The 24,305-nt window shown below is 51.0% G+C and overlaps 1 protein-coding gene across 6 annotated transcripts; it reads left to right on the top strand.

Annotated features, from left to right (window-relative positions):
• On the top strand, positions 1–24,153 carry kif13a (kinesin family member 13A). Of its 6 annotated transcripts, none has more exons than XM_053887109.1 (40): positions 1–303; positions 427–517; positions 7,323–7,335; positions 8,570–8,630; positions 9,517–9,609; positions 10,343–10,523; positions 11,456–11,543; positions 11,908–12,042; positions 12,112–12,224; positions 13,151–13,262; positions 13,335–13,547; positions 13,611–13,721; positions 13,790–13,924; positions 15,208–15,338; positions 15,849–15,935; positions 16,000–16,175; positions 16,364–16,568; positions 17,004–17,166; positions 17,236–17,379; positions 17,448–17,597; positions 17,684–17,848; positions 17,913–18,086; positions 18,156–18,307; positions 18,368–18,467; positions 18,561–18,707; positions 18,828–18,860; positions 19,456–19,555; positions 19,806–19,932; positions 20,001–20,056; positions 20,121–20,245; positions 20,374–20,559; positions 20,953–21,045; positions 21,109–21,261; positions 21,345–21,422; positions 21,718–21,768; positions 21,846–21,927; positions 21,997–22,145; positions 22,283–22,348; positions 22,472–23,183; positions 23,250–24,153. In XM_053887109.1, the coding sequence occupies exons 1-40, from the start codon at positions 249–251 to the stop codon at positions 23,393–23,395; spliced, it is 5,352 nt and encodes a 1,783-aa protein (XP_053743084.1). In that variant the 5' UTR covers positions 1–248; the 3' UTR covers positions 23,396–24,153. The 6 variants fall into 6 exon arrangements, with proteins under 6 accessions (XP_053743084.1, XP_053743080.1, XP_053743082.1 ...); XM_053887105.1 differs by having other exon boundaries at positions 2–303; positions 18,368–18,500; XM_053887107.1 differs by having other exon boundaries at positions 2–303; positions 18,368–18,500; positions 20,383–20,559.
• The last annotated feature ends 152 nt before the right edge of the window (positions 24,154–24,305 follow it).

The raw sequence follows: 24,305 nt of genomic DNA on the forward strand, positions 1-24,305 counted from the left end.
CACGCTGCACCAGTCCGAGCAGAACCAGTCGAGCTCCCAGTGGAAGATGGCGGTGGGGATGCTGGCTGGAGCGGGAGCTCGGCGCTGGATATGCTCGCGAAGCGACCCGGCGTGGCTGTCGTAGAGGGAACCATGGACACATTGCGGCCGTTTCTCTGCGGATTGTGGACTGTTTCGCGCAGGAACCCGAAGCTTTGACTCTGGCAGAGACCCGGGTTCTCGTCGTGAACGGATAGTCGGGAGCAAACATGTCGGATTCCAAGGTGAAAGTTGCGGTGAGAGTTCGGCCCATGAACCGCAGGGGTGAGTTCCTCGTCTCAGTTGGGTCTCAAAACTTGGCTGTGGACGGTTTGAGACCTGGGAACTTTGGAGGGGGCTCTCTTCACTCCCACGCAAAATGCTGTGCTTTCAACTTTGTCTCTGCAGAACTGGAGCTGAACACCAAATGTGTGGTGGACATGGAGGACAACCAGGCGGTTTTGCACCCTCCACCGACGAGTGCGAAGGCAGAGAACAGGTAAACACCGCGGCCGGACCCCGGACCAGGCGCATCCCGCGCAGCCTGCTCTGGACGCTCGCGCCATTCCCAAACAGGAGCTGGTGTGTGTCGCAACGTGATATTTGGTTATGTGAGACATGTCGGCTTTCCGGAACTAATCACCTCTGGGAACCCTTATTTATAGCCGGGGGTCTGATTGAGGTGGGTCAGAAGTCTAGAATACTTCACATTTGCTGTGAGCAGTGGATGATTTTTCTTTTTCTGGAGGCTTCAGAGTGCAGAAGTTATCTCTCCAAACAAGTGTGGGTTCTGCTCTGCTGCAGGCTGATTTCCCAAGGGAAGCGTGGCCCTGCTCCAAATATTGTCTGAATGGGAATCAGATTTATGGCCATGGTCAGTGGGGAGCCCACGAACTAGGAAAGTGTTTTGGAATAACGTGCAGTCAAAACGTAAAAATAAATTAATTAAAAATAATAAATAAATAAAATAAAATAACAACAAGGCTGTTCACAAATTCAACAATCTGACGGCCGAGGGATGAAACAGTGTTGGGGAGTCGGTCGACTGTGGTACTTCCAAGGTGGTTACATGGTCTTGTGGTGCTGATCATGTTCTCCTGGCCTGAACTCTGGTCGCATCACACATGAAGAAGAGCGAAACACATCAAGGCGGGCGCAGTCGGGCTCTGCTCCTGAGGCCAGGTGATCAAGAAGCTCTGCCTCTGCTGGTTCTTGTCAGCATGTTAAACTGAATTCAAGGTCATATCTGCAGAGACCGGTGGTCTTCACGGTTTGTTTGCTTGAGGAATGTGTCTGGTCTATGAGCAAAAGACGACATTTGTCCAGCAGAGGAAGAGGAAGTGTTCGTGATTGGTCAAAGAAGCGTTGTGGAAACAGCCCTGTGGTTTCTGAATGATCCGACATGTCGGTGCCCCTCATCATTCAGCGACTCCTGCCAGGCGTTCTCATCTTTAACAATGAATCCCAGCCAGATTGGCAGTAATTTGAGTCAGGTTCTCTGTCTGGAGCAGCTCTGGTGTTTCTCCTGAAGCAGCTTCTCTTTGTGGGTTTGCAGTTTTGGAGACACCTGTTCCTGAGCGCCGTTATTGTGTGGGATTCAGTTGCCATGAGTCTGCCAGATGAGCCTGCGGGTGCGAGGTCATGGGAACCTTTCTTCTCTGGGGGGAATGCTCTGGCACAGCCTCAGAAATACTATAAATACTTAGAGGTGTCTTGTAAAAGAGTGTGGCGTTGCGGACAGCCTCTCCTCCCGCTCAACTCTGTCACATTAGGAATGTTAATAAGAAGAAGGGATTTGCTTTGGTGGTGGTTGAGCAGCATTCTGCAGCACCTCTGCTGCACTCGTGAGTCGGACATGCAGTGTCATCTCTGGAGCGCGGTCTGTGACCTGAGGGCGGCAGGTTACGTTTCCTCACTGACGGTTGCCCTGCTCTCCTCCAGGTCCAGGATACATTGAGAGGTGGGGGTGGACAGTGGGAGAAATCCCGCAGGCGGCTGTCACTCTGGGAGATGTGTCTTTGTTACTGGAAAACACCCCAACTGAGCGCAGGCACACACACACACGCACGCACAGAGCCATTTTCCAACCTTCATGTCCAAACATGTCTGGAAGCTGAGGCCGATTGAGCCTCATGGTCTGGAATTGTTGCTGTGTTGTGTCCGTCAGTTGCAGCGTCGGTTATTTTGGGCCTGACTCTGACCCCGCAGCCTGCACATGATCGCATGCCATGATGTTCATTCAAGCTGCCTCTTTAGGGACCTGGGCCACTTCCCTGTCTGGGTTGAAAGTGGCTCGTCCACGAGGATTGATCATGTAAATTAGCCAGCACAACATTAGCATGTACACTTGGCTGTTACCCATCATCTCTGGTCCCTCTCCGTCGGATCACGTCTAAAATCCAGCGTGGAATTTCCTGTGTAATCTCTTCCATATCTGTGTTGATTGTCAGTGCTCAACTGAGTTGATCTGCTCAGGTTTGATCATCTAATCATTTATTGAGCGACTTCTGCAGGCGGTTCGTATGTCGTGTGAAGTATTGAAAAGTATTGTTGTTGTTTAGATTTTTGTTAAGTAAGAGGCTGGAAAATAATGAAACTATTTGAATAATTTATTGATACATTTTGTCTATATTTGCTTGGGAAATGGTTTTATTTTTGCTTATCACATTTAAAAACACTAAGTGTCTACCATTATGACCAGTGGCTAGTTTTGTGTTGGTGAAAAGGCTATTCACATGTACTACAAAGCTTAAGTTATTGGAGTGTTGAGTGAGATAAATGTTAGTGTATTAATGCAATAGATGGCGCATATGTAGCTGTTAGCATGTTTCACACCAGTCAAGCACACTTTGGACTTCAGGATGGAGTCAGCTTATTTATTGCGCTGCTTTCCAGCTTTTAAAGTTACTGAAGGTGTAAAATGTGATTGGCTTTTGTCATGATGTCATCTTTTTAGCCATAGCGTTAAAGTTTATGTTAGTGGCTGGTCATGTTAGCGTTTGAAAAATTCCGGAGCAGTGGCTTGACATGATGGACTTTCAAGTGTGTTGTTGCAGTAGAAAATAGCTGCTCACAGCTGGATGCCAGTGAACGTGTGTTCCGGTAAATGCCATGCGCTTGTCATGAACAGGCCAGCCGTGGAAAAAACTGCCGCCGAAAGACGCTGCTCAACTTTCTCCGGGGTCATACGTGGCCTTCCAAAACAAGCTGCCCCTACATGACAATGGTGCCTTGTCCAGTGACTGCCCTCAGGAATGTTCCCTTTGTTTTTCCGTTTTGCACCCTGTGCACCGATAATAAACTTTCCATTCAGTGATGTCGCTCTCTGCTTTAGCTTTTGTTCTGTTGCGTTCGCCAGGCATGCGTTGAGGATTTTCATACGAGTTTGTTTTGAGGGAGCGGCCGTGTTTACATGCAGGTCTGCAATTGAGAAAAGATGGCGTCCTTGCCCGCCGTCAAGTCTGTCTCTCATTAATCTCACACGTGGTGTCTGAGTCAAGTCTGTGGAGACTCACTCAGGATTCTGCTGTTCTTCTTGCTCGAGTCGTGAGGACGAGGCCCTTTTGAAGTTTGGTATATGGGTCATCCGGTTGCGAATGTTTTTTTATGGAGATTTAGTGCCGGATTATTGAGTTAGCGGTGCTCCAGTGAGATTAAATCTCTGCCTTCACATGTGAAAAGGAATGTGTTGAAGGACAGTTTAGCCAGATCTTACTTTTGCAGTTAAGTGGCTGTTTTTCTGACCAAGTCTTCCTTTTACTATTCATTCTGCTTGCCCTTGCAGTTTATTTTAGGCCATTGTCAGTGCTTCAGATACCCAAATAGCCCTCCTCAACAAGACGGGTTTGATGATGGGCTTTGCTTCTTGGTGATCAGTACCGTATTCAGAAGGTTTTGCTTTCTATATCTGAGCCCAAGCGTCTTGTTTTACCATGGAAGCGCGGGTGAGCGTGCAAACAGCAATTCGGTTGTCATTTTCCCTGTATTGGCAGCTGCCGTTGCTGCTGCATCCCAACAATCAGTGTGATTTTTCTGGAGAAATGGCCACTTTGTTTTGTCATTTTGTTTTTTGGTTAGCATATTGAGCTAGGCTATTCACATGCACCATGAAGATAAAGTGATGAATATGTATAAATGTTGCATGTCAAGCTGCTGTTTTGTCATTTATATATATATATATATATATATATATATATATCAGTGGTTCTTAACCTGGGTTCGATCGAACCCTAGGGGTTCGGTGAGTCGGTCTCAGGGGTTCGGTGGAGCCTCCGCCGCAGATGTCCACCCCTCAGTCTAGTCTGCAGTTAGTGGGCACAGTCATTGAAAGCGTCCTGCTCTGAGATTTCCTACCGGTCCGCTATGTTGGTTTTGTTATTTGATGTGATATTAATGCACAATTCATTTCGTGCACCAGTAAAAAAAATCATACTTTATTTTTTACTAAAGAAGGGTTCGGTGAATGAGCATATGAAACTGGTGGGGTTCGGTGCCTCCAACAAGGTTAAGAACCACTGATATATATATATATATATATATATATATATATATATATATATATATATATATGAAAATGTTTGGTGCTAATTTGCGAGAGGATTCATCCATAAAGTGGTAGCTTGCCGCGACCTGACCCACAGTGTGACACTGTTGTGTCAAAAATACCAAAGAAGATTAGATCGGAGCCGACCTGCATCATATGTTGTTTGTTATGGAAACGTGGTGGCAACACTAGAAGTATGAGAATCATGTGCTTTCCTTCCTGTTCGTCCTGGACTCTCTGGCTTCTGAAACTTGCAGCCCAGATTCTTTGCTTTGTTGTGACTGACTTGCTTGTGGCCGTTGCCAAGTGACACCAGATGCCAAGAGCGATGTAATGGCTGACATCAGGAGGACCCCAGATATGCTAAATTTAGTCCAACAATGACCCTCAGCTGCCTTAAACGTTGCTCACGACTGAAGGCTGATTTCCCTCCGCTGCGTTACGTAATCGAGCTGGAGAGGTTCCATCTGGAGTGGCCCCTTCTCTGGTCTGTTGGGCCACTTCTTTTACTTTGTCAAGAATGAGCACCTGTCATGTTCCCTGGAACAGGTCTACGTGGAACCCAGCTTTCGAGTTCCTGCTGGCTGACCTCCGCCTGGAGTGGCTGCAGACCAGAGCGGCATGTTCTGTTCTAAACATACTGTCAGTGTGAAAGTGCTGCGCTGTAACCCAAGCCCTGCTGGTGCCCAGCGATGTGTTTGGCTCTGAAGGCTGCGTGTGTGCGTTAACGGTGGCTGATAGGGCGAGGGAGGCCGGGTTCAGCCCCCCTAGACCAGTTGTGTGGGGGTACACGGGATATACACATATGACAGTGGTTTGAAATATTCCTAGTCTGTCTGGAGATTGGCTATTCTCACTGGAACGCACACACACTGTGAGTCACCCGGGTTGCGGGGACTAAACTAGGCTGTTTCAAGTGGATTTATTTGCCAGTGACTTGGAGCAATTTCCAGGGTTTTTTTTTATGAGCCACTAGCCAGGAATGTTTCAGGTCGGGTGCCATGCTTCTTTAGAGTTGTAAACATTTTTGAAGTGGCTCATTGGCACAGACCGACAGACGGGAATTCACTGGTGAAGGCCATGGACCTGGGATCCATGATGCCAACTTGACAAAAGTGACACACTTCAGCGCAGCGTTTCCTGCTGAAGAGCGAAAGTTCCGATGATACCGCTCCTCCTCCGAGTTGAAGCTTCATTGCTGTCAGCATGTTGTAGATTAGGGCAGCATGGTCCAGAGATTAATGTCCTCTGTTGGGCGAGAAAGAGTGCATTTTTCGGTAGAATAATAAACCAATGGCCTTAATCCTGCTCTATAACCATGGGGGGATTCCTCTGCTCACGCTCTCCCTTTCTGGTGGCAGCACTCATTGAGCTCCAGCTCAGAGAGTTTGTTTCCGTCCTGGGTGTGACCCACTGTTGCTACAAACATGTTAAAGTGCTTTAATCATATCATACCACGGAGATATCTGTCGTGGATATCGAGATGTGAAATTGTGTCCATACTGTCCGCATTTCTGTGCCAGACAAGCATGTGCCCTCCAGTGAACATTAATCACATTTGCTTACTTTTGGGATGTCAAACAGGCGAAAGCAGAAGATGTTTTTGTGGCGACAAACGTCAAGCAGTGACAATGAATGAAAGTACCGATAGTAGTTTTATCTAATCGCACTTGTCAGCGATATTTCTTCAGAAAATAACGTGGAGGAAGGAACCGGTGAAGGCATTTGGTGGTGTTCAGTCGTCCCATCTGAGTTGAGGAGGATTCCGTGGTTCGGCAGCTCCTAGCTGCTCCTGTCCACTCCGTTCAGAACCAACTAGAAATGACCATTGAGGCTGAGGAACGTGGGAACGCTAACATCACTGGCGGTCAAGTGGTCAGAAATCAGTGCACCTGAATTAGATTTCATGTTATCTCTCTTCATTTGAAAACATCCCAAGACGAGCCGAGACATGACGTCAGCATCGTGAAAAAGGTTGCGGTTGGTTCATGTCTATATTTTCACTGTAAATAACTGGATTTTACCTCTTATGAAACAAGGTTTTTCATTGGAGCGTTTCACTTCATTAGTTGGCACATTTCTGGCAGAGAGCTCGGCGTCTTCAAAGGAAACTCTAAATGGCTCTTATTTGAGGAGAGATTATCAAGATTATGTCGGCCAACTCAGATTTATATTAAATTCCGTCTTAATTACATCGTTTCGTATTTAAAGAAGAGGAGCAGAGAGAGAAGTTCTAACTCTGACTTGAAATGGGTTTGGGAATTAACTGGTGTTTCTTTTGTGAGTAAGTCACTGCTCTCTCAAGTGCTAAACATAGCCACGTAGTCACAGTTCCCCCCTTAGTCTCATCTACATTCCCCACATGCCAGATCCAGGACATTATGTGACGGTTGGGCTGCACAAGATGTACGTTTTCCCTTGTGGCCTTCAATCTTTGCAGTGTACTCGTCTCCAGAACGTCATGATGTCTGCATATTGGACTTGCTCCAGAGCTCAGTAGACATACATCTGCAGGTTCCTCCTGTATATGCATCACGAGTATCGGCCATAATGCAGAACGACGGTTAAAAGAACCAGAGACTTCAATCTTGTTCTACGCTCCAAAGTTGGCAAACAATATTGGATCCTGTATCTGCACCCTTCCTTGCCGGTCCAGTGGTACCGACCAGCTGTCAATGCGCTGTGACCCTAACTCTGTTTGTTTATGTCCCTCACCCACATGTGTCTCTGCTGCTGATGGACTGACCGTCTGGACCGACAGGAAGCAAGCAAAGGTATGTGTGCCTCATCAGGACTCCAAAATACAAGTCGTGGCAGCTGTAGTGAAAGCCAGAAAGTCTGGTCCAGGTCCGACAGGTTGACTTGTGGTGTGGTCATGATGAAGAGTGTGGTCAGCAGGAGCCCACCGGAGGTCCGTGTGAATGTGTCAGGCTCCACAATGAGAGAGGGATGAGCGCAGACACTGGGCCTCATTCAGAGCTGTGCTGCTGCAGCGCACCCCCACGTCTCCCCCCGTGACAACACACTGCTGAGCAGCTCTGGGACGGCTTTGTGCTGGACTCGCTCCGTCGCTGTCTGGCGGAGGGACTGCCTGGCCAAGTGTGGTGCCAAGATCTCACGTACCGACGGGTTCCTATGAACCTGAGTTACCTTTTAATACCCTCCACACTGACCAGCACGTGGCGTCTCTGAGGCCCTCCACATGGCCACATTTGTCTACATCATCGTAACGCTGAATATTGAAAAATACACAAGATGTTACTTTCAAATGAAATACCAAGTGAAATATAAGAAAACGATATAATTCATCTCTGCAAAATATGAATATTTTGATATTATTCTGGAGCGGCCTTCTGCGCCCGGGACTGGCCTTGTTACCAAAGCAGCTCTAATTGAGAACGATGCCGCTTTTGTTCCGTTGAAAGGCAGCTACTCACTTGTCTGAGGTCACAAGAGGAGGTCTTGTTTTCAAAGCTTTGACTGACTCCTCGGCTTCCTGTGCTGACAGTGCAGGAATGACGTTGGCTGCTGTGGAGTGTGTTTGGTGAGGGCTTAAGAGTTCACTCACCTTCTTCTACCGGTGACCAGTGAAAGTGCTCGCTGTGATTCCTCTGGATATTTTACACGCATGAGAGTTCCCAGTCGTACACATCAAAGTCTGATGTGAAGCTGCTCAAGCCGTCTCTAGCTCTCGCCGGTGGCCCCATAGACACAAGTCAAGGTGTCTCTTCTGCCTTGTCCTCCTGAAGGCTATGTGCCAGCACTGCAACAGTCCAGTTCCCTTGGAGACAAGGGTCACTCAGTGCTGGAATTTCTTGGTGGAGCGTTGACCCTGATTTGTGAATTCATTGATCTCCCGCTGCTGTGACAGTCGTGCCACAGCCTTAATGAGCAGTAGCTGCAACAATGGACCAGACTTTCTTCCATGAGGCTCATTCCAGAGCTAGTGCCCTGGTGAACAGGTGTGGAGAGTGTGTTTTTGCTCTGACTGTACCGTCTACTCTGCAGGTGTTTGCCTTCGACCACTGTTTCTGGTCCATGGACGAGGCCAATGTTCCTAAATATGCTGGTGAGTCATCAGTGCCAATGCTAAAAGCTGAGCTTCCAAACCGCTCGAGAACCAGCTCACTCATTTTGGGCTTCCAGATGGATGAATAGCTGTTTTGTCACATGACCTTTGAGACATAAAGTGAGCCCTTGCTGTAGTTTTTGAGGTCATTGTGAATTCTTAAATTATTGAATTGATTTGAGGTGGAACTTGAGGATCATGTCGTGCAGTCGGGTGCGCATGATATGTGTCAGGGTCGATGAGGTGCAGTTTATCCCGCATCTCATTGTGAAGCACAGTGACGTCCTCATTGTGAGTGACGTGAGCGTTTGGAAGGTTAGCATGAGCGTCATCAGTGTCAGGAGGGGAAGGAGTTGAATTCTGGACCCACCCTGGCAACAGATAAGTGGCCGGGTGGATGATGAAGGTTCTAACCGGCAAACCAGGTGTCAAACTGTGGCACAGTGAGGGCGTCATGTGAGGAAGTTATTACTGTGCAACACATGCACCTCGGGTCCTTCTAGCATCTTCTTTTGTGGGTCCTCTTTCACGGAGCCCTGTGTTTCTGCAGCTTAATGGCTGTAGACAAAAGCTAGATTGCAGTGTGGCATCTGTACAAGACGACTTATTTGGCACCATTTCCTTCATGCCACTGGCGTGTGTGTCCACAGTGTTCACCCCAGTGCTGCCTCACGGGTTTTTATTGCTCATTAAAGTGCAGCCAAACTCTCATATAGCAAGACACGGAAAGGATTTCTCCACTGCGCTCAACTTTTTCCACACAAACGTCTGGATTTGGCATTTGGACGCCATTTGTTGTGAAACGCCGTTGGACCTCATGTGTTTGTTTAGGTGAAAGCTTTCCCTCTGTCCATAATCTCCGTGGTGACTGGCTTTTGTTTCGTAGGTCAAGAGGTGGTGTTCAAGTGCCTCGGGGAGGGAATACTTGAAAATGCATTCCAAGGATATAATGCCTGCATATTTGCCTACGGACAAACCGGTGAGACACGAACCCATGACTGTGAGAGAATAGATGGGAGGCCTCTCAGATGAGGCAGGGTGCAGTGGTGGTGGGGGGAAGGCTTGTCACTGGAGGGCACATGATAAGGTCAAATTCCTCTTGTAGCTCTTAAACCCCAAGTTGACCAGCCCTGGTTTAGAGGATTCTATTGAAATCTAGCACCATGACAGGTCCAGACTGTTCAGTGGTTGACACGCGAAACGGTTTTGGGTTCATGACAATCACCAGTGGATTTAAATGTTACTCACTTGTGTTACCTTGTGGTAGCAATGCCTCTTTGCTGTTCCCAGGTAGAGACTAGCGAGACTAGCGCTGCTTCAGAACAAACAGGGCCAATCTGTCAGTTCAGCTGTCACTGTCAAAGTAAATAGAGATGAAAACGTGGCGTCCAGTGTTTCATTCCATCAACACTGTGATAACAGAGTTGGTCATAATAATAATAATAATAATGCACCGTTTCCCAAGTTGACTTGCCAGTATTGTCTCAGTAGTTTCTATATTGGTGAAGCGGGTAAGTCAGGAGGCCCAGACAGTACCTTCCCCCTGGAGGAAGACACAAACAGACTAATCCCTCTCTAACTCCTGAGATAACACACCTGCACCACTGAAGTATATGTACTTTTGGTTTCTGCCTGCTTCTTTGAAGTCACCGAAAAGCCCACTAGTATGCGAGTTCAGCAGAGTTGGCCAGTGATTTTGTTTTCATGCGCAGGTTCAGGCAAGTCCTTTTCCATGATGGGGAACGGGGACCAGCCTGGTCTGATCCCCCGACTCTGCTGCTCCCTCTTTGAGAGGGTGCAGAAGGATTCCAGTGAAGCCCACTCTTTCAAAGTGGAGGTCTCTTACATGGAGATCTACAACGAGAAAGTCCGAGATCTTCTGGACCCCAAGGGGTGAGTTTGTCGTCTGTCCGTGTGATGAGTAGATCCTACCTCCGTGGTTGGATCTCCTCACTGTTTTAGTTCCAACCAAAGGTTTATAGAGGTCAATCAACCAGCTGGAAAGATATACAGTATTTTTGTTCCTCGGTTTTCTTCTCTTGACCCTTTTATCTGCTTCTGTAAGTTATGTGTCAAAAATCTGTGAAGGAATTTTGTCGGATCCCTCCACTGTCTGAGCTCCTCAGACTGGGCTGCATTCTCAGCCTTGGTCGTCTGATGCGGGTTTGCAAACAGACTGTAGAGGAGGGAAGTCTGCGATCCTGGGACATCTGTCACTGATGTCAATGATGTGAATACCGTCGGAGCAGCTGAGCGGGACAACAGTAGAGTTCTGTGTGTGCTGCAGGAAGGAGGCGGCTGCCTTACATAACACTCCCCGCTCTGACATTCGCATCAAGGTGGCTTTTATTCCACACCTCTTGTAGTGTAGTGTGTCGCAGTCATGGTCTGATAGGCAACATGATCATGACGGTGTGTGATCTGTCGGCTTATATTTGGAAGGGTTTTAGTCAGTTTCCTGTCCTTCTCCATTAGAAACGAAGGCGGAAATATGTAAAAATACTGTGTGGTTTCTCCATCTGGAGGCCTACTGAGACATAACTGCAACAAAAGAAGAGAGTCACGTGAGAGGACAGACATGTTGCCCATTTTAATTTAGTGCGTTACGTTCAAAGGAAACTACGTGCAAGTGAAGTCACGTGGTCCAAAACAGCTGTTGCAGAGGAAACTTTTTGTTGCAGCTGATTGCATTCCTGAGGCTTGAAGATGAATAAATAATGTCCGAAACCACGGCGTGTTGGTCAGGATACCACTGAAAGTCAAAGCACCTATGATATCAGGATGTACTTTTCAGGTTCTAGCTGCGTCTGTTTCCTTCTGTGTAGAGGCCGACAGTCGCTGAAGGTTCGGGAACACAAAGTCCTGGGTCCGTACGTCGATGGATTGTCTCAACTGGCTGTGACAAACTTTGAGGTTGGTAACTGCCATGCTGGGATCCTCTCTTGCATTGAAGCCCAGAATGTAAGGAAATGCCTCTGCAGTCATGGGCTGAGCTTTATGCCAAGCTTTGGTGGAAGCCACCTAATTATGTTTTGACATCCCCACCCTGTTCCTTTGGAAGTCCTGCGGATTTCCCTGGGCTGTTGTCCGCTGCCTGCTGTGTGACCCAGCGCAGCCACATGGCACAATACTTTCCTGCCTTTAATTGTTATCGTAATGGAGCATTAGCATGTGGGGGAGTCTGACTGTGTGTGAATCCTTGACTGACATATGATCAGGCAGTTGCAGAGAAAGGGTCTACTCAAGCATGAATGTTCCATGTAAACGTTGGCTGCAGGACATCGAGGTTCTCATGTCGGAGGGGAACAAGTCTCGCACAGTCGCTGCCACCAACATGAACGAGGAGAGCAGTCGTTCTCACGCCGTCTTCAGCATCATCGTCACGCAAACGCTCTACGATCTACAGTCGGGGGTCTGTACGTTGCTGTCAGAAATCCGAACTGTCTTTTCTGATCAAGTCGTTTTATGGCTGATTCAATAGAACTCGGGCGAGAAGGTGAGCAAGCTGAGTCTGGTGGACCTGGCAGGAAGCGAGCGGGTGTCCAAGACGGGAGCGGCTGGAGAGAGACTCAAGGAAGGGAGCAACATCAACAAGTGAGTCACTGTGATGAAGTGTCCTGCTTTGATGGCACAGCTGAGTGCTCCTGCCATTATTCAAGGCCAAGGGCTTGTGAGCTCCAGCTGACTCCTCCCTCGAGAAGACTTGGAGAGGAGCAGTGCTCTGGTGTGATGGAAGGTGTGATCCGGACGGTCGAGGATCAGATGTGTGTTAAATGTGTTACGTAGTTAAGCCCTGTTCATAAGTGAGGGGAGGATGGATGCTACATTGGATCGGTGCCATGTTTCAGAAGAAACATCTGAGCCAAGATGCCCTTTCCTCGTCTAAGATGGCAGATCCAAGCCAACGCAGTCGTGTTGACGTCATGTTTGGGCAGAATGGCTTCAAGTCACGTTGTGACCAGCCCGTGAGACAAGAAAAACCTTGCTATTGAAAGCCTGACAAATGGCTGTGCGCTGTCCCTTCCGCGCAGGAAAGGAACAACCTTTTTCTCCACCGAAACGCCTGTAGCACCCCACCCTCTGTCTTTCTTCAACTCAGTTGGTCACAATGTGACTTGACTGCTCTGCTCAAACATCAACACATGATGTCCAGGGAGTGAGACTGTGGCAGCCAAAGAGAGTTTATCCTGCAAGGTGTCTGGAACTACAGCTGAGGGGCTCGTACATAGGAGGGTCTGCTGGAACCCTTCTCCTCGCCGAGACTGCCGCCACCTCGACCCGGCCTCGGTGAAGCAGAAGAAAATTCGTGGGTGAAACCAAACATATATCCAAAGGACTGGATTTCAGCATCTCCTAAAAAGATATTGCTTCTGAGGTTCTGCTCAGGACCATATGTGATTGCCAAAAAACCTCATCCAATGGCATTCCTGGGTCAGATGATGGATGGTGTCACACAGAAGCAGATTTAATCAGTGGAACTCAAAACGCAAATAACGTGTCTGTTGCATTGGCGGCATCAGGTCCCTCACCACGCTGGGCTGCGTCATATCTGCGCTGGCTGACCAGTCGGCAGGGAAGGGGAAGGCGAAGTTCGTGCCTTACAGAGACTCTGTCCTCACCTGGCTGCTCAAGGTGTGAGCCACGCTTCTGTTCTCAGTTTGTCTGTTGCACTTGTGAAGGTCAGGTTTTCTCTTCATTGTTCAGGACAACCTGGGCGGCAACAGTAAGACAGCTATGATCGCGACAGTGAGTCCCGCTGCTGATAACTACGAGGAGACCCTGTCTACCCTGCGCTACGCTGACCGGGCAAAAAGAATCGTGAACCATGCAGTGGTCAATGAAGACCCCAACGCTCGGATCATCAGAGAACTCAGAGAAGAGGTGGAGAAGCTGAGGGTTCAGCTCACTCGGGCCGAGGTGAGAGGAGGCGCTGGGCTGCCTTATGTGGGCAGTGAAGACAGATGTGAATCTATTCCACAGTCAATGAAGGCTCCAGAGCTGAAGGAGAAACTGCAGGAATCTGAGAAGCTCATTCAGGAGATGACGGTCACATGGGAGGAGAAACTACGGAAGACGGAGGAGATCGCAACTGTACGCTGCCAGAAAATCTCCTCAGCTGCCAGTTGATACTTTATTCCATCTTCCGTCTGTGTTGACAGGAACGCCAGAAGCAGCTGGAGAGCATGGGCATCTCCTTGGAAACATCCGGCATCAAAGTGGGCGAAGACAAGTGTTTCCTGGTCAATCTGAACGCAGACCCGGCCCTCAACGAGCTGCTGGTGTACTATCTGAAGGTGAAGACTCTGGTGACAAGAGAGAAATAAGTGTCTCACTCCCAAAGCGTAGAGGTATTCCAAGCATTCACACTCCAGAATGAAGCTTTAATGTAGCTGAAAGACCAACAGTGTTGATGGAGGATGATGCCATTGAGATACAGATGTTTTCAGTGGCCTAGTGGCCTCATGACAGGTGTTTCAGTCGGAGTTTGGGAAAGTGAGTTTTGTCTGTCTCTTAGTAGAGTAGAGGTGAGGTGAGGTGCTCCAGGTGGATACTCACCATGCTCACCCTGGAGATGATGTCGCTCAGTTGATCTGACCTGAGGTTTCTGGGGAGAGAAAGGCATGGGTGTCTTTGGTCCAGCAGCTGCCCCAGTGATGTGATGCGGGGAATAGGGAGACAGTGTTTACCTTCGACTGCTCTTCAATGTTTGACAGCGACGGTGTGTTACGTCGATGAACTGAAAAGATTTGTTCTCAGACAGCCTTGTGTGTGTTTGCTGTTCCCATGTGAGAGAACATGGCATCACCTGGCAAGTATGTAGACAAAGACTTAGATGTGTTGGGCCACAAACAGGAATCTGCAGTTTCGTCTGGATGGAAGCACCAGCCTGTGATTGGAGCTTCCCAGGGCAGAAGCTTGTGAGAGCAAAGTTGGAGTGAACAACAGCCTTTTGTGTGGGTTCTGCCGGGCCGCCTGGCATGTCAGTGAGGAACGACGATGCTGGTGTGGGGAGCACATCCTCCAGAGAAGAGGATGTTTGTCTAACAACGCCCTCCCGCCGATGAAAGCAACACCAGTCCCTTGTTTGACTTTCAGATTCATATTTGTGATGTGATGGAGAGGATCCAGGTCTGTCCTCGCACCGGAGGCTGTGCTCTGCTGATGTTGTTCAGTCCCTAAACCTGGTGAGGTCTGCTTGGCTCCTCACTCCAATCTGCACTTCTGCCGCAACACAAGCAGATATTAGCAGGATTTTCTAGTCAAATGCGGATTACAGCAGAGCATCTAAGCGGCTGTTCATTCCCGGAGAAGACAAGAACAGCCGTGAAGCTCAAATAGGAAAAGAAATGACAGTGTTTAGAGAGAGGCGATTTAAAGGCTATTGCACTCGTGTAAATGTGAACAGCCATAGAACCTGATGCCATAGTCGGAGTCAGAAGTGTCGTCAGTTGAAATACTCTTACTGATATTTATGATTGACCTTTGACCTGCTTGCGTGGAATGCTTCTGGGTATTATAATCCCACCCTGTGGTCTGAGATTCTCATGTGCTCTTTCCTGATGCCTGGCGCGGACAGGAGCTCACCCACGTGGGTGCTGACACATCTCAGGACATTCAGCTCTTCGGGATCGGAATTCAGCCGCAGCACTGCGTCCTGGAGCTTTGCCCGGACGGTGAAGTCACCTTGGCGCCTGTTGGAAATGCCAGGTGAGCGATAGGAAAGGCTCTCCTCTGCTGAGTCATGGCGGATCGCACTCTGCCGCATGACCCGAGTGTAGAGGTGGAAACTGCAAAGGGCCACTGGGATTCCAGGGACGGGTCATTGTTTTATAACTCCAGCTCCAGTTAAAAGAGGCATCAATGTGATAGGAAAACAATAGGGACAAAAATAATAAGGACATCATTTAGGGGGAAAAGCAGCAAAGCAGCTATCAATAGTTGTGATAATTGTTTTAAAAATAAACAATGTAATGTTAGACGCCTTTGTATAGAGTCAACCATTTTGAAAGAAAACTATGTTCAGTGCTTTAACGATTGGCAGAACAGTAAATATGATTTTAAGTCATACCATTGCAACACTGTAGGTCAGACAAGAATGGACGGACAAGAAAAACTTGCGTTCCGTGTGGGGGCTTTCAGTATATTTCAAACTTTCTCCCGAGTTTCCACCTTTTCATCCACCTGCAGTCCAGGAACGTGATTGTCTTCCCCCAACAGAACCTGTGTGAACGGCACCACGGTGGATTCCTTGGTCCACCTGTGGCATGGAGATCGCATCCTGTGGGGCAACAATCACTTTTTTAGGTACAAGCTTCACGGTTGCCGGCGGCCTGTGAATGTGAAACGCCAAAGTACTGCTGTGTTGTAGGATTAATCTTCCCAAGAGGAAGCGGCGGGACCGGCTGAAGGAGCTGGAGAGAGCGTCGCCCAGGGAGAGCTACACGGAGGCAGATGTGGAAACTGCCAGCGAGGCGTCTTCGGAGCAGGATTACAGCTATGAGTTTGCACAGATGGAGGTCATCATGAAGACTCTGGGGAACAACGGTGATTAAAATCTCCTGACTCGCTTTTACCGCCTCACCGAGCTCCTCTGTTGGAAAGTACATGCTCAGAGGAAGCTGCAGTCATTGAGAGAATCAGATGGCCTGAATCAAGTCGCCTCTCTGCGTTGATGATGTTTTGTGATGATCTAAAGTGACCTTCATAGGGGTTCTCTGTATGTGACCGTGTAGACCCCATGCAGAACGTGGTCCAGGTTCTGGAGAAGCAGTACCTGGAGGAGAAGCGGACGGCTCTGGAGGAGCAGAGGGCGATGTACGAGCGAGAGCTGGAATCACTCCGGCAACAGCTGACGCCTGAGAAGACGCTGCGGCACAACCGCAGCAGCAGCGAGTGCCTCTCGGTCCACGGCAAGCTCCGACTGTGGACGGAGGAGCGGTCAGTGCCTCGCCTCAGCGGAGAGCTTTGACGTGCTCCTTGCAGACGAATGAAGTGGAGTATTTAGATTTGCCATTAAAGTGTTTCCAATTGAGTTTGAAATAGACCTTAAAAACACTGGGAAAGACCGGTCATTTCTGACTGAAGAGAATGGATGAGTCAGACTCAGTCAGTTGTTGGAGAAAACAACAGTGAAGAAGTCACACCCAGAATCCTTCCCCAAACTCCCACGATCCACACCGCTCTGCAGTCCAACTCCAGCAAACACGTCCTCTCAGATATGCCTGTGTGATGATCATAACCGTCATGGGAGGGCACTCTTGGTTGTTTCATTTTGACACGATACGTTCACGGAATGATTGGGTTCATCTCTTGTTTTTGACATATCCTTTGAGCTCGACTCACAGATCGACCCACTTCTGTTTTCGGCCCCAGTGACGAGCTCTTCCGGCAGAGCCTCTCCCGGCTCCGGGAACAGGTGGTGAGGGCCAACACCTTGGTGCGAGAAGCTAACTTCCTGGCAGAGGAGATGAATAAGCTGACGGACTACCAGGTCACCCTCCAGATCCCTGCTGCCAATCTCAGTGCCAACCGCAAGGTCTGACCTCGGAACTCATCTTACGGTTGTCATGCCGTTGTCAGTAATTCCAGAGTTTGTTCTCCGCAGCGTGGCGCCATAGTGAGCGAACCGGCCATTCAGGTGCGCAGGAAAGAGAGAGGCACGCAAGTGTGGACCATTGAGAGGCTGGAGAACAAGTTGGTGGACATGAGAGACCACTACAGAGACTGGAAGGAAGGCTCGGAGGAGGTGGTAAGAAAGCAGGCCGCCGCCTCTGCAGAGCGATGGAAATAGACGTGTGAGTGCTTCCTTTGTTCAAGCATTACAAAGCCAACACCAAGCACTGCGACCCTTTCTACGAGGCTCAGGAGAACCACAACCTCATAGGCGTGGCCAATGTCTTTCTGGAGTGCCTTTTCCATGACGTCAAGCTGCAGTACGCCATCCCCATCATCAGCCAGCAGGGGGAGGTATGAGGCCAGCCCAGATTGAAGTCTGAGCAGAACATGGAGTGGACGGGGCACACACTCGAGCATGGCTGTCTGGGTGTGAGCAGGTGGCGGGCAGACTGCACGTCGAAGTAATGCGGGTCAGCGGCGTCCTGCCAGAGCGTCTCTGTGGCGGAGACGAGTCTTCAGAGAACTCCAGTGAAAGCAGCTTCTGCGAAGTGATGGACCCCAGCGGAGAGATGGTGCACATGAGCAAGAGACTGACCTGCAGGGTAAGGAGTCAAGCGCTGAGATGTTGGAGAGCCATCTTCTGACGCCTTCTGTGTCCTGCTGCAGGTGCGGATCAGAGAGGCCACTGGTCTGCCTCATCACCTCTCCAACTTTGTTTTCTGTCAGTACACGTTTTGGGAGCACGGTGAGCCCACAGTGGCTCCACCGATGGTCAGTCCAGACAGGCCGTCTCCTCGGAACCCTGAAGCCCGGTTCGCGGTCCAGTTCAACCATTGTAAGGTAAGAAGAGGTGCCCATGCCTGTGCGCCGAGGTGGAGGACGGCTCTTTGACGCCCGCGACCTTTTCAGGACCACGCGGTTCATGTGACGGATGAGTTTCTGGAGTTGATCTCAGACGGAGCTCTTGCCATCGAAGTCTGGGGCCACTGCTGTGCCGGGAACGGCCGTTCACTCTGGGAGTTGGACGCATTGGAGGCCAAGACACGGACGCTGAGGGACAGGTGAGTCTCCACACGACCCAGTCCAGATGTTTGACGCTCAGGAGCCGTGCTCTCCTTCAGGTGGAGGGAAGTTTCTCGCCGGATCGAGTTGTGGACCTCCATCCAGGAGCTGAACGAGCAGGGCGAGTACTCGGCCGTGGAGCTGCATCCTGGGAAAGACGTGAGCACAGGAGGAGTCTTCCAGCTGCGGCAGGTGGGAGGAAAGCCGCACCGCCGAGCCACCGTTATCTGATCATGTTGGCGGCCTCCGCAGGGTCACTCCAGGAGGCTGCACGTGGGTGTGCGGCCGGTCCAGAACTCGGGCACGCTGCCTCTGCTGGTGGAGGCGCTCCTGTCCGTGTCGATCGGCTGCGTGTCGGCTCGCTCCACCAAACTGCAGAGGCCGCTGGACAGTTATCAGGTGTGTGGAGCGCAACAGCAGCCAGGCTATCGGAGTGACGCTAGGAAACCGCTGTCTCGGTGTTGGAAGTCAGGCCTCTGTTTTGGTCCCTAATGTTTGACTGGTGTTCTCTCCTGCCAGAGAGAGGTGGAGGACGATATGGATAGTTATCAGGTACCGTCTCGGTGTCCCCCGCACTGCCGATTGGTCTGCAGCATGAATGAAAAGATGCTTCGGCTTTGTTGAGCTTCAGTCAGGGACCCCCTCATCTGCTTTCACTAATGCTAGCGTTTATTAACCTGCATGGCTGCATGGTTTTCCTTCCATCGCATTGTGAGGCTTGGATCTGGTGTGTTTGGAAGACACGGTCTCGATGCTGAGCTGGTCTTCTGGGACGGCGGTTTATTCCTGCCACTGTTATAATATTATACGGTGATAATCGAGCCATTATTTTGCATGTATTCTTGACTGTTATTTATAATAATAATGATAATGTTGAGGTCCTTGTCATGCGTCGATGGCATGGAGAACTGAAAGCTACACCCCTGATAAACTCTGTGGTCTCCAGAGAGAGATTGGTCTGAACTGTTCAGCTCCTGTGGGGGCTGTTGTGGGGCTCGGATCAGAGATAGATGACCTTTGATCCAGATCAGTTGATCCAGAACTCTAATGTGAGGAGCAAGTTACTCTGTGTGTGTGTGTGTGTGGAGATGAGACAAGCGTCCACCTGTGAAGACTTGAGCAATTTCCTGGCTCTGGTTTGATCCAGGAGGAAGACCTGAACTGCGTGCGGGAGCGCTGGTCCGAGGCGCTGATCAAACGTCGGGAGTACTTGGACGAACAGATCAAGAAAATCATCCACAAGCATGGTGAGTGCTGAACTTCTCGCTCAAGTAAAAAGTCAGGAACACGTGAGGCTGTTTGACCTCTGATGTCATGAAGTCTTCCTTTTATGGTCATCTGAGGGCCCTGTCTAAGCCTCGTGCAACAAACTGACCCTCCGACAGAATGTACGCCAGCCTGCTATCTCCCTGAGTCGAAGTCCTGGACGTTTGTGTCCGCTCAGTCACAAGTATGCTGTCGCTGTTTGGCTACCCTCAGTGACGTGTCTGTCCTCAGAGAAGTCAGAGGAGGATGTGGAGCGTGAAGCTCGGCTGGTGGAGCAGTGGGTCGGTCTGACGGAGGAGAGGAATGCGGTGCTGGTTCCTGCGCCCGGCAGCGGCATACCAGGGGCTCCTGCTGACTGGTGAACTCGCCGTAGCAGAGTAACGCTTTTGACTGACAAGTCGACACGCTGACCCTCTCTTGCTGTAGGACGCCACCTGTCGGAATGGAGCTCCACATCCCGGTCCTTTTTCTGGATTTAAATGGTGAGAGAATCGCGAGAGGATTCTCAAGTCGTCACGGTCTCATCCACCACGTTCGTGTTGCCAGCCGATCATCTGACCCTGAGCGAGCAGCTGACTGGACCACATGCTGCTGGAGTGAACTCCATCCTGCCCAAGGAGCACGGAAGCCAGTTCTTCTACCTGCCCATCATCAGGCACTGTCATGAAGAGGTGAGGGCAGACTGCCCTCTTGTGGCCAGAGTAAAATAGCCATCGATTTTTACTGATGAATGAACAAAACAAGAAGGAAGAAGAGAAGTAAAATGACTCAGGGGTTTGGACCGCTCATGGTGAATTAGCTGTTCCAGGTGTCGGCTGTGTGCTCCTGGGACTCCTCCATCCACGATTCTGTTCACCTGAACCGGCTCACGTCTCCGCACGAGCGCATCTATCTGATCATCAAAGCCACGGTGCAGCTCAGCCACCCGGCCTCCATGGAGCTGGTTCTCCGCAAGAGGATAGCTGTCAATGTCTACAACAAGCAGGTGTGTGTGTGTGTGTGTGTGCGCGCATGGATTCTTTAGAAAGACACTGCTCTCATGAGGACATTTTGGACACTCCACATATCGTTTTGAGAGTGAAAACGTCCAAACGTCTGCGTCGTTGTAATTGGGTTGGGAGTCCTGGTGAAGGCGAGCCATGTGTTTTGGATGGTTAGGTTCAGGGTGAGAGGCTGGGGAAAGGGTGATGTCAATGCAGTGAAACCTCACAATGTCCCCACAAGCGTAGCAATATTAACGTTTGTGTATGCGTGTATGTGTCCGCGAGCATGCAGCTCCACTTCAAGGACAGCAGATGGCGCTGCCGCTGACCACAGCGCGATGGCTGGACTGCAACCAAGCTTTGAATCCAAGTGTGAGATGTTTGTGCTCTCCTAGAGTTTCACCCAGAGCCTGAAGAAAAGAATGTCGATGAAGAACTCGCTCTTCTCGTGTGGCGTCACCTATGAGATCGTGTCCAACGTACCAAAGGTAAACACTGCGGGGAGTGAAGTGGAGAGCGGCCGGACGCCAACTGCTGTGTGTGTGTGGAAGGCCTCGGAGGAGCCGGAGGAGAGGGAGACCTTGGCCCTGATGGCGGCGCGGGGAGACAGCGAGGAGACTCAGGAAGGAGAAAGCTACATTGAGAAGTACACTCGAGGAGTGCTGGAGGTGGAGAACATCCTGAGTCTGGAGAGGCTGCGACAGGTCCGTGCGCCGGCCAGAGTCGAGTGACGCCCGGCTCAATAATTCATCCTGCTGGTGTCACGTGTGTGTGTGTTTTCCTGCAGGCGGTGACGGTGAAGGAGGCTCTGGCTGCCAAGGGGAGACACCCGAGGAGGAGTGTCAGCACCCCCAATGTTCAGCATGTAAGGACGCATTTCAGTACATATATATCCCGAGGTTCTCCCCACTTTCAATGTATCCTGCAACAGCACAGGGTTTACAATGACCTTAATGTTAAATAAGAGTTGTCATGACCCAAGTCAAGAACAAGTGTGCAGCCACCTTCTTCTGAAGACAAAGCACAGCACGCAGTGGAGCAGTCTGATTCTTCCACCCGCTCTGGGTCCAAAGCCGCCACAGAGAGAGTTTTCACATGTGACTCACAAGTACAGCCTCAGTGCCATTGTCCCAGTGATTCACCTTTCTTCTGCTCCCCAGGCTTCCTGCTGTCAGGCGGACCTGAGCGGCTGTGAGGATCTGGACTGTCAGGTACGTCCACAGGCCCAACCTTGACTCTGCTTTGAGCTGCCGTGGCCCTCCAGCAGTAACTCTGTGCTGGTGTGCAGAACCACTGCGACCACTCGGAGCCCTGCAGTCCTCAGAACGGATCCACGAGCCGTGCTCCGGTCAGGAGCAAAGAGACCTCCGGTGAAGCAGCTGCTGCTCAACCCGGCATCGCTTCATGTCAAAGCTAATCTTTTTTGCCTTCGGTTACAGTTTCGCTCCCGGAGAGTCCCACCTTTTTCACCTCCAGCCCCTTTAAGATCCTCTCCCCTCAGCCGCCCAAGTTCCTGAAGTCTCTGCTGCCAGTCAAGGAGGAGGCCAGGAAGGTCCTGGAGACCCGCCCGCTGCTGGGACAGGCGGAGGTGAGCGTCTGCTCGCCAGCGTGGTGCAGCTGCATGTTCCTCACCTCATGTTCAGGGTCTCACAACCTGTGACCTGACCTCCGCCTCCTCGCATGCTCTCTGTGTGAAGTTTGTGCTGTGGTTCTGACCCTCTGCAGAGCATGCGCTCATGGTTGCCCGGCAACTGCCAGCCCCACACCTCCTCCTGCACCCCCCACTGCGCTGTAAGTGCCACACACACACGCTCTGACATGCATGTTGCCGTGGTCACGTGACCTCGCCCCATCACTTCCTGTTCCACGCCAATCACCGCCGACGATTCACTCAGCTGACTTGTCCAACCGCAGCTGGACTCTGAGGAGGAGGAATCGGACGCGGACCGGACCGCAGGGCGCCGCGGCGGCTACGTCCCGGAGGACTTTGCCAACTTCGACAGCTACAACGCCGCGCTGGAGAGCCACGAGAGGCTGGCGTGTCCTAGCCCCAGCACCTGCACCAGCGGCTACTTCTCACACAGCGCCTCCAGTGCCACGCTGTCCGACGTGCCTTTGAGCCTCAGCGAGAGCTGGGACCGCCTCAGCCTGGCCGCCAGAGACGCTCGCACCGGGAGCCACCCTGCGCTTGACGACGCCGCAGACCAGTTCACCGACTTTCAAGGGGCGGACGCGGATCTGTCTCTCCTGTCGGACGGGTGGAGCGTGGAGCCCACTGCCGACGCCCCGGCCCCCTCGTTCGCCCGCCTCGTGGCACCCGCATTTGCCCCGCCTCTCGCTGCCCCGGGCCTTTCACCAGCTTTGAGGGGAGGGGAGCCTCTCATCCGGGAGCCCGCTCAGGGAGACCTGCCTCACGGAAGTCCTTGTCCCAGCCCAAACCCCAGTAGCGCTGAGCCTTCGGGGGACTCCAGCGGGGATGAGGGCTCCCCAGTGGCCCAGCTTCCCGACTGGATGGCCCCCGGGGAGCAGGTGTGGGTGGGGAAGCGCAGAGGGACGGTTCACTACGTGGGTGGTGTGGAGTTCGCCAAGGGGATCTGGATCGGCGTGATGCTGGACCTGCCTGTGGGTGAGTGCCGCCGTCGTCGCCACCACGGTTCCTGGGGCCTCTGCGACGTGTGTCTCTGTCGTGCAGGCAAGCACAACGGGACCGTCCAGGGCCGGGTCTACTTCCGCTGTCCCCCAGGCCACGGCGTGTTCGTGAAGCCGCCTCGCCTCGCCAGTGCTCCGCCCTCCATGGACACAGAACCTCAGACGCTCGTCCCACAGAAGCCGCTCTGAGGATGCCTGCTACTGTCTTGATGCCCGTTGATCTTCAGCATATCGGGGGACGCCAAAGAGCACCTGCTGTAGTCCTCCACACCTGAAGCTTGCTGCCGTATTGGACCATTGTTGAGTACTGTAACACTGGATGAAGCAGTCCCAGTCGCGGGGCGGCGTTCGGATGCTTGCCTTACTGCTTCTGTGAGAGCCAGCGAGTCACCCGACCCGTGTGCGTGCGCGCGTGTGTGTGTGTTATCATCCCTGGTCGTGACTGATGTGTAACGACACGCTAACAGGTACTGAATAATGCATTTTCCTGGCCCGAGGGTCCGGTTACAGGAGCTGCGAGAGGTGGATCCTGTGAGGTCACTTTTTAGGCCCTACTTTTCAAAAAAGCTCCCAGTGGAGGAGTTGGACACGATTGTTGCCGTCAGCCTGTACAGAGGTGTATTTAAATGGTCTGGGTTCCAGAACACCGCATTTACAATCAGCACTGGCTCGGCTGCATTTCTTCCCCAGCGCTTCTCCATCACGGTGAGCACCTCCTGCTGTGTGAGCGTCCGCTGAATCCACGTCGACTCTCGCCCAGGTGTAGCCTGCGCTGGTCAGCAGAACTCAGTCATCTGGTGCTCCTCTTGTGCAGAGTCCCGGCTGCTGCTCATCAGTCCAGTCTGCAGTAGGTCAACACGTCGTGTCTCCACTAATGTCCTTCACATGGAAGACCACACTCACATTTAATCACTGACTTTGACAATAAAATGAGCGATGTAGCGTAATTGGTCTTTGGCTGAAAATGAATCGGTGCCAACGTGTCAATGACCATAATATTAACGAAGAATATTAGAAAGATGGGATCAGATCAGCAAAGCTGTGGCTCATCTGGGATGACAGGAGGCCGACACTGCTGAGGCAGCGGTCAGACAAAAAC

Source organism: Synchiropus splendidus, chromosome 15 (genome assembly GCF_027744825.2).
Source record: "Synchiropus splendidus isolate RoL2022-P1 chromosome 15, RoL_Sspl_1.0, whole genome shotgun sequence".
NCBI lineage: Eukaryota > Metazoa > Chordata > Actinopteri > Syngnathiformes > Callionymidae > Synchiropus > Synchiropus splendidus.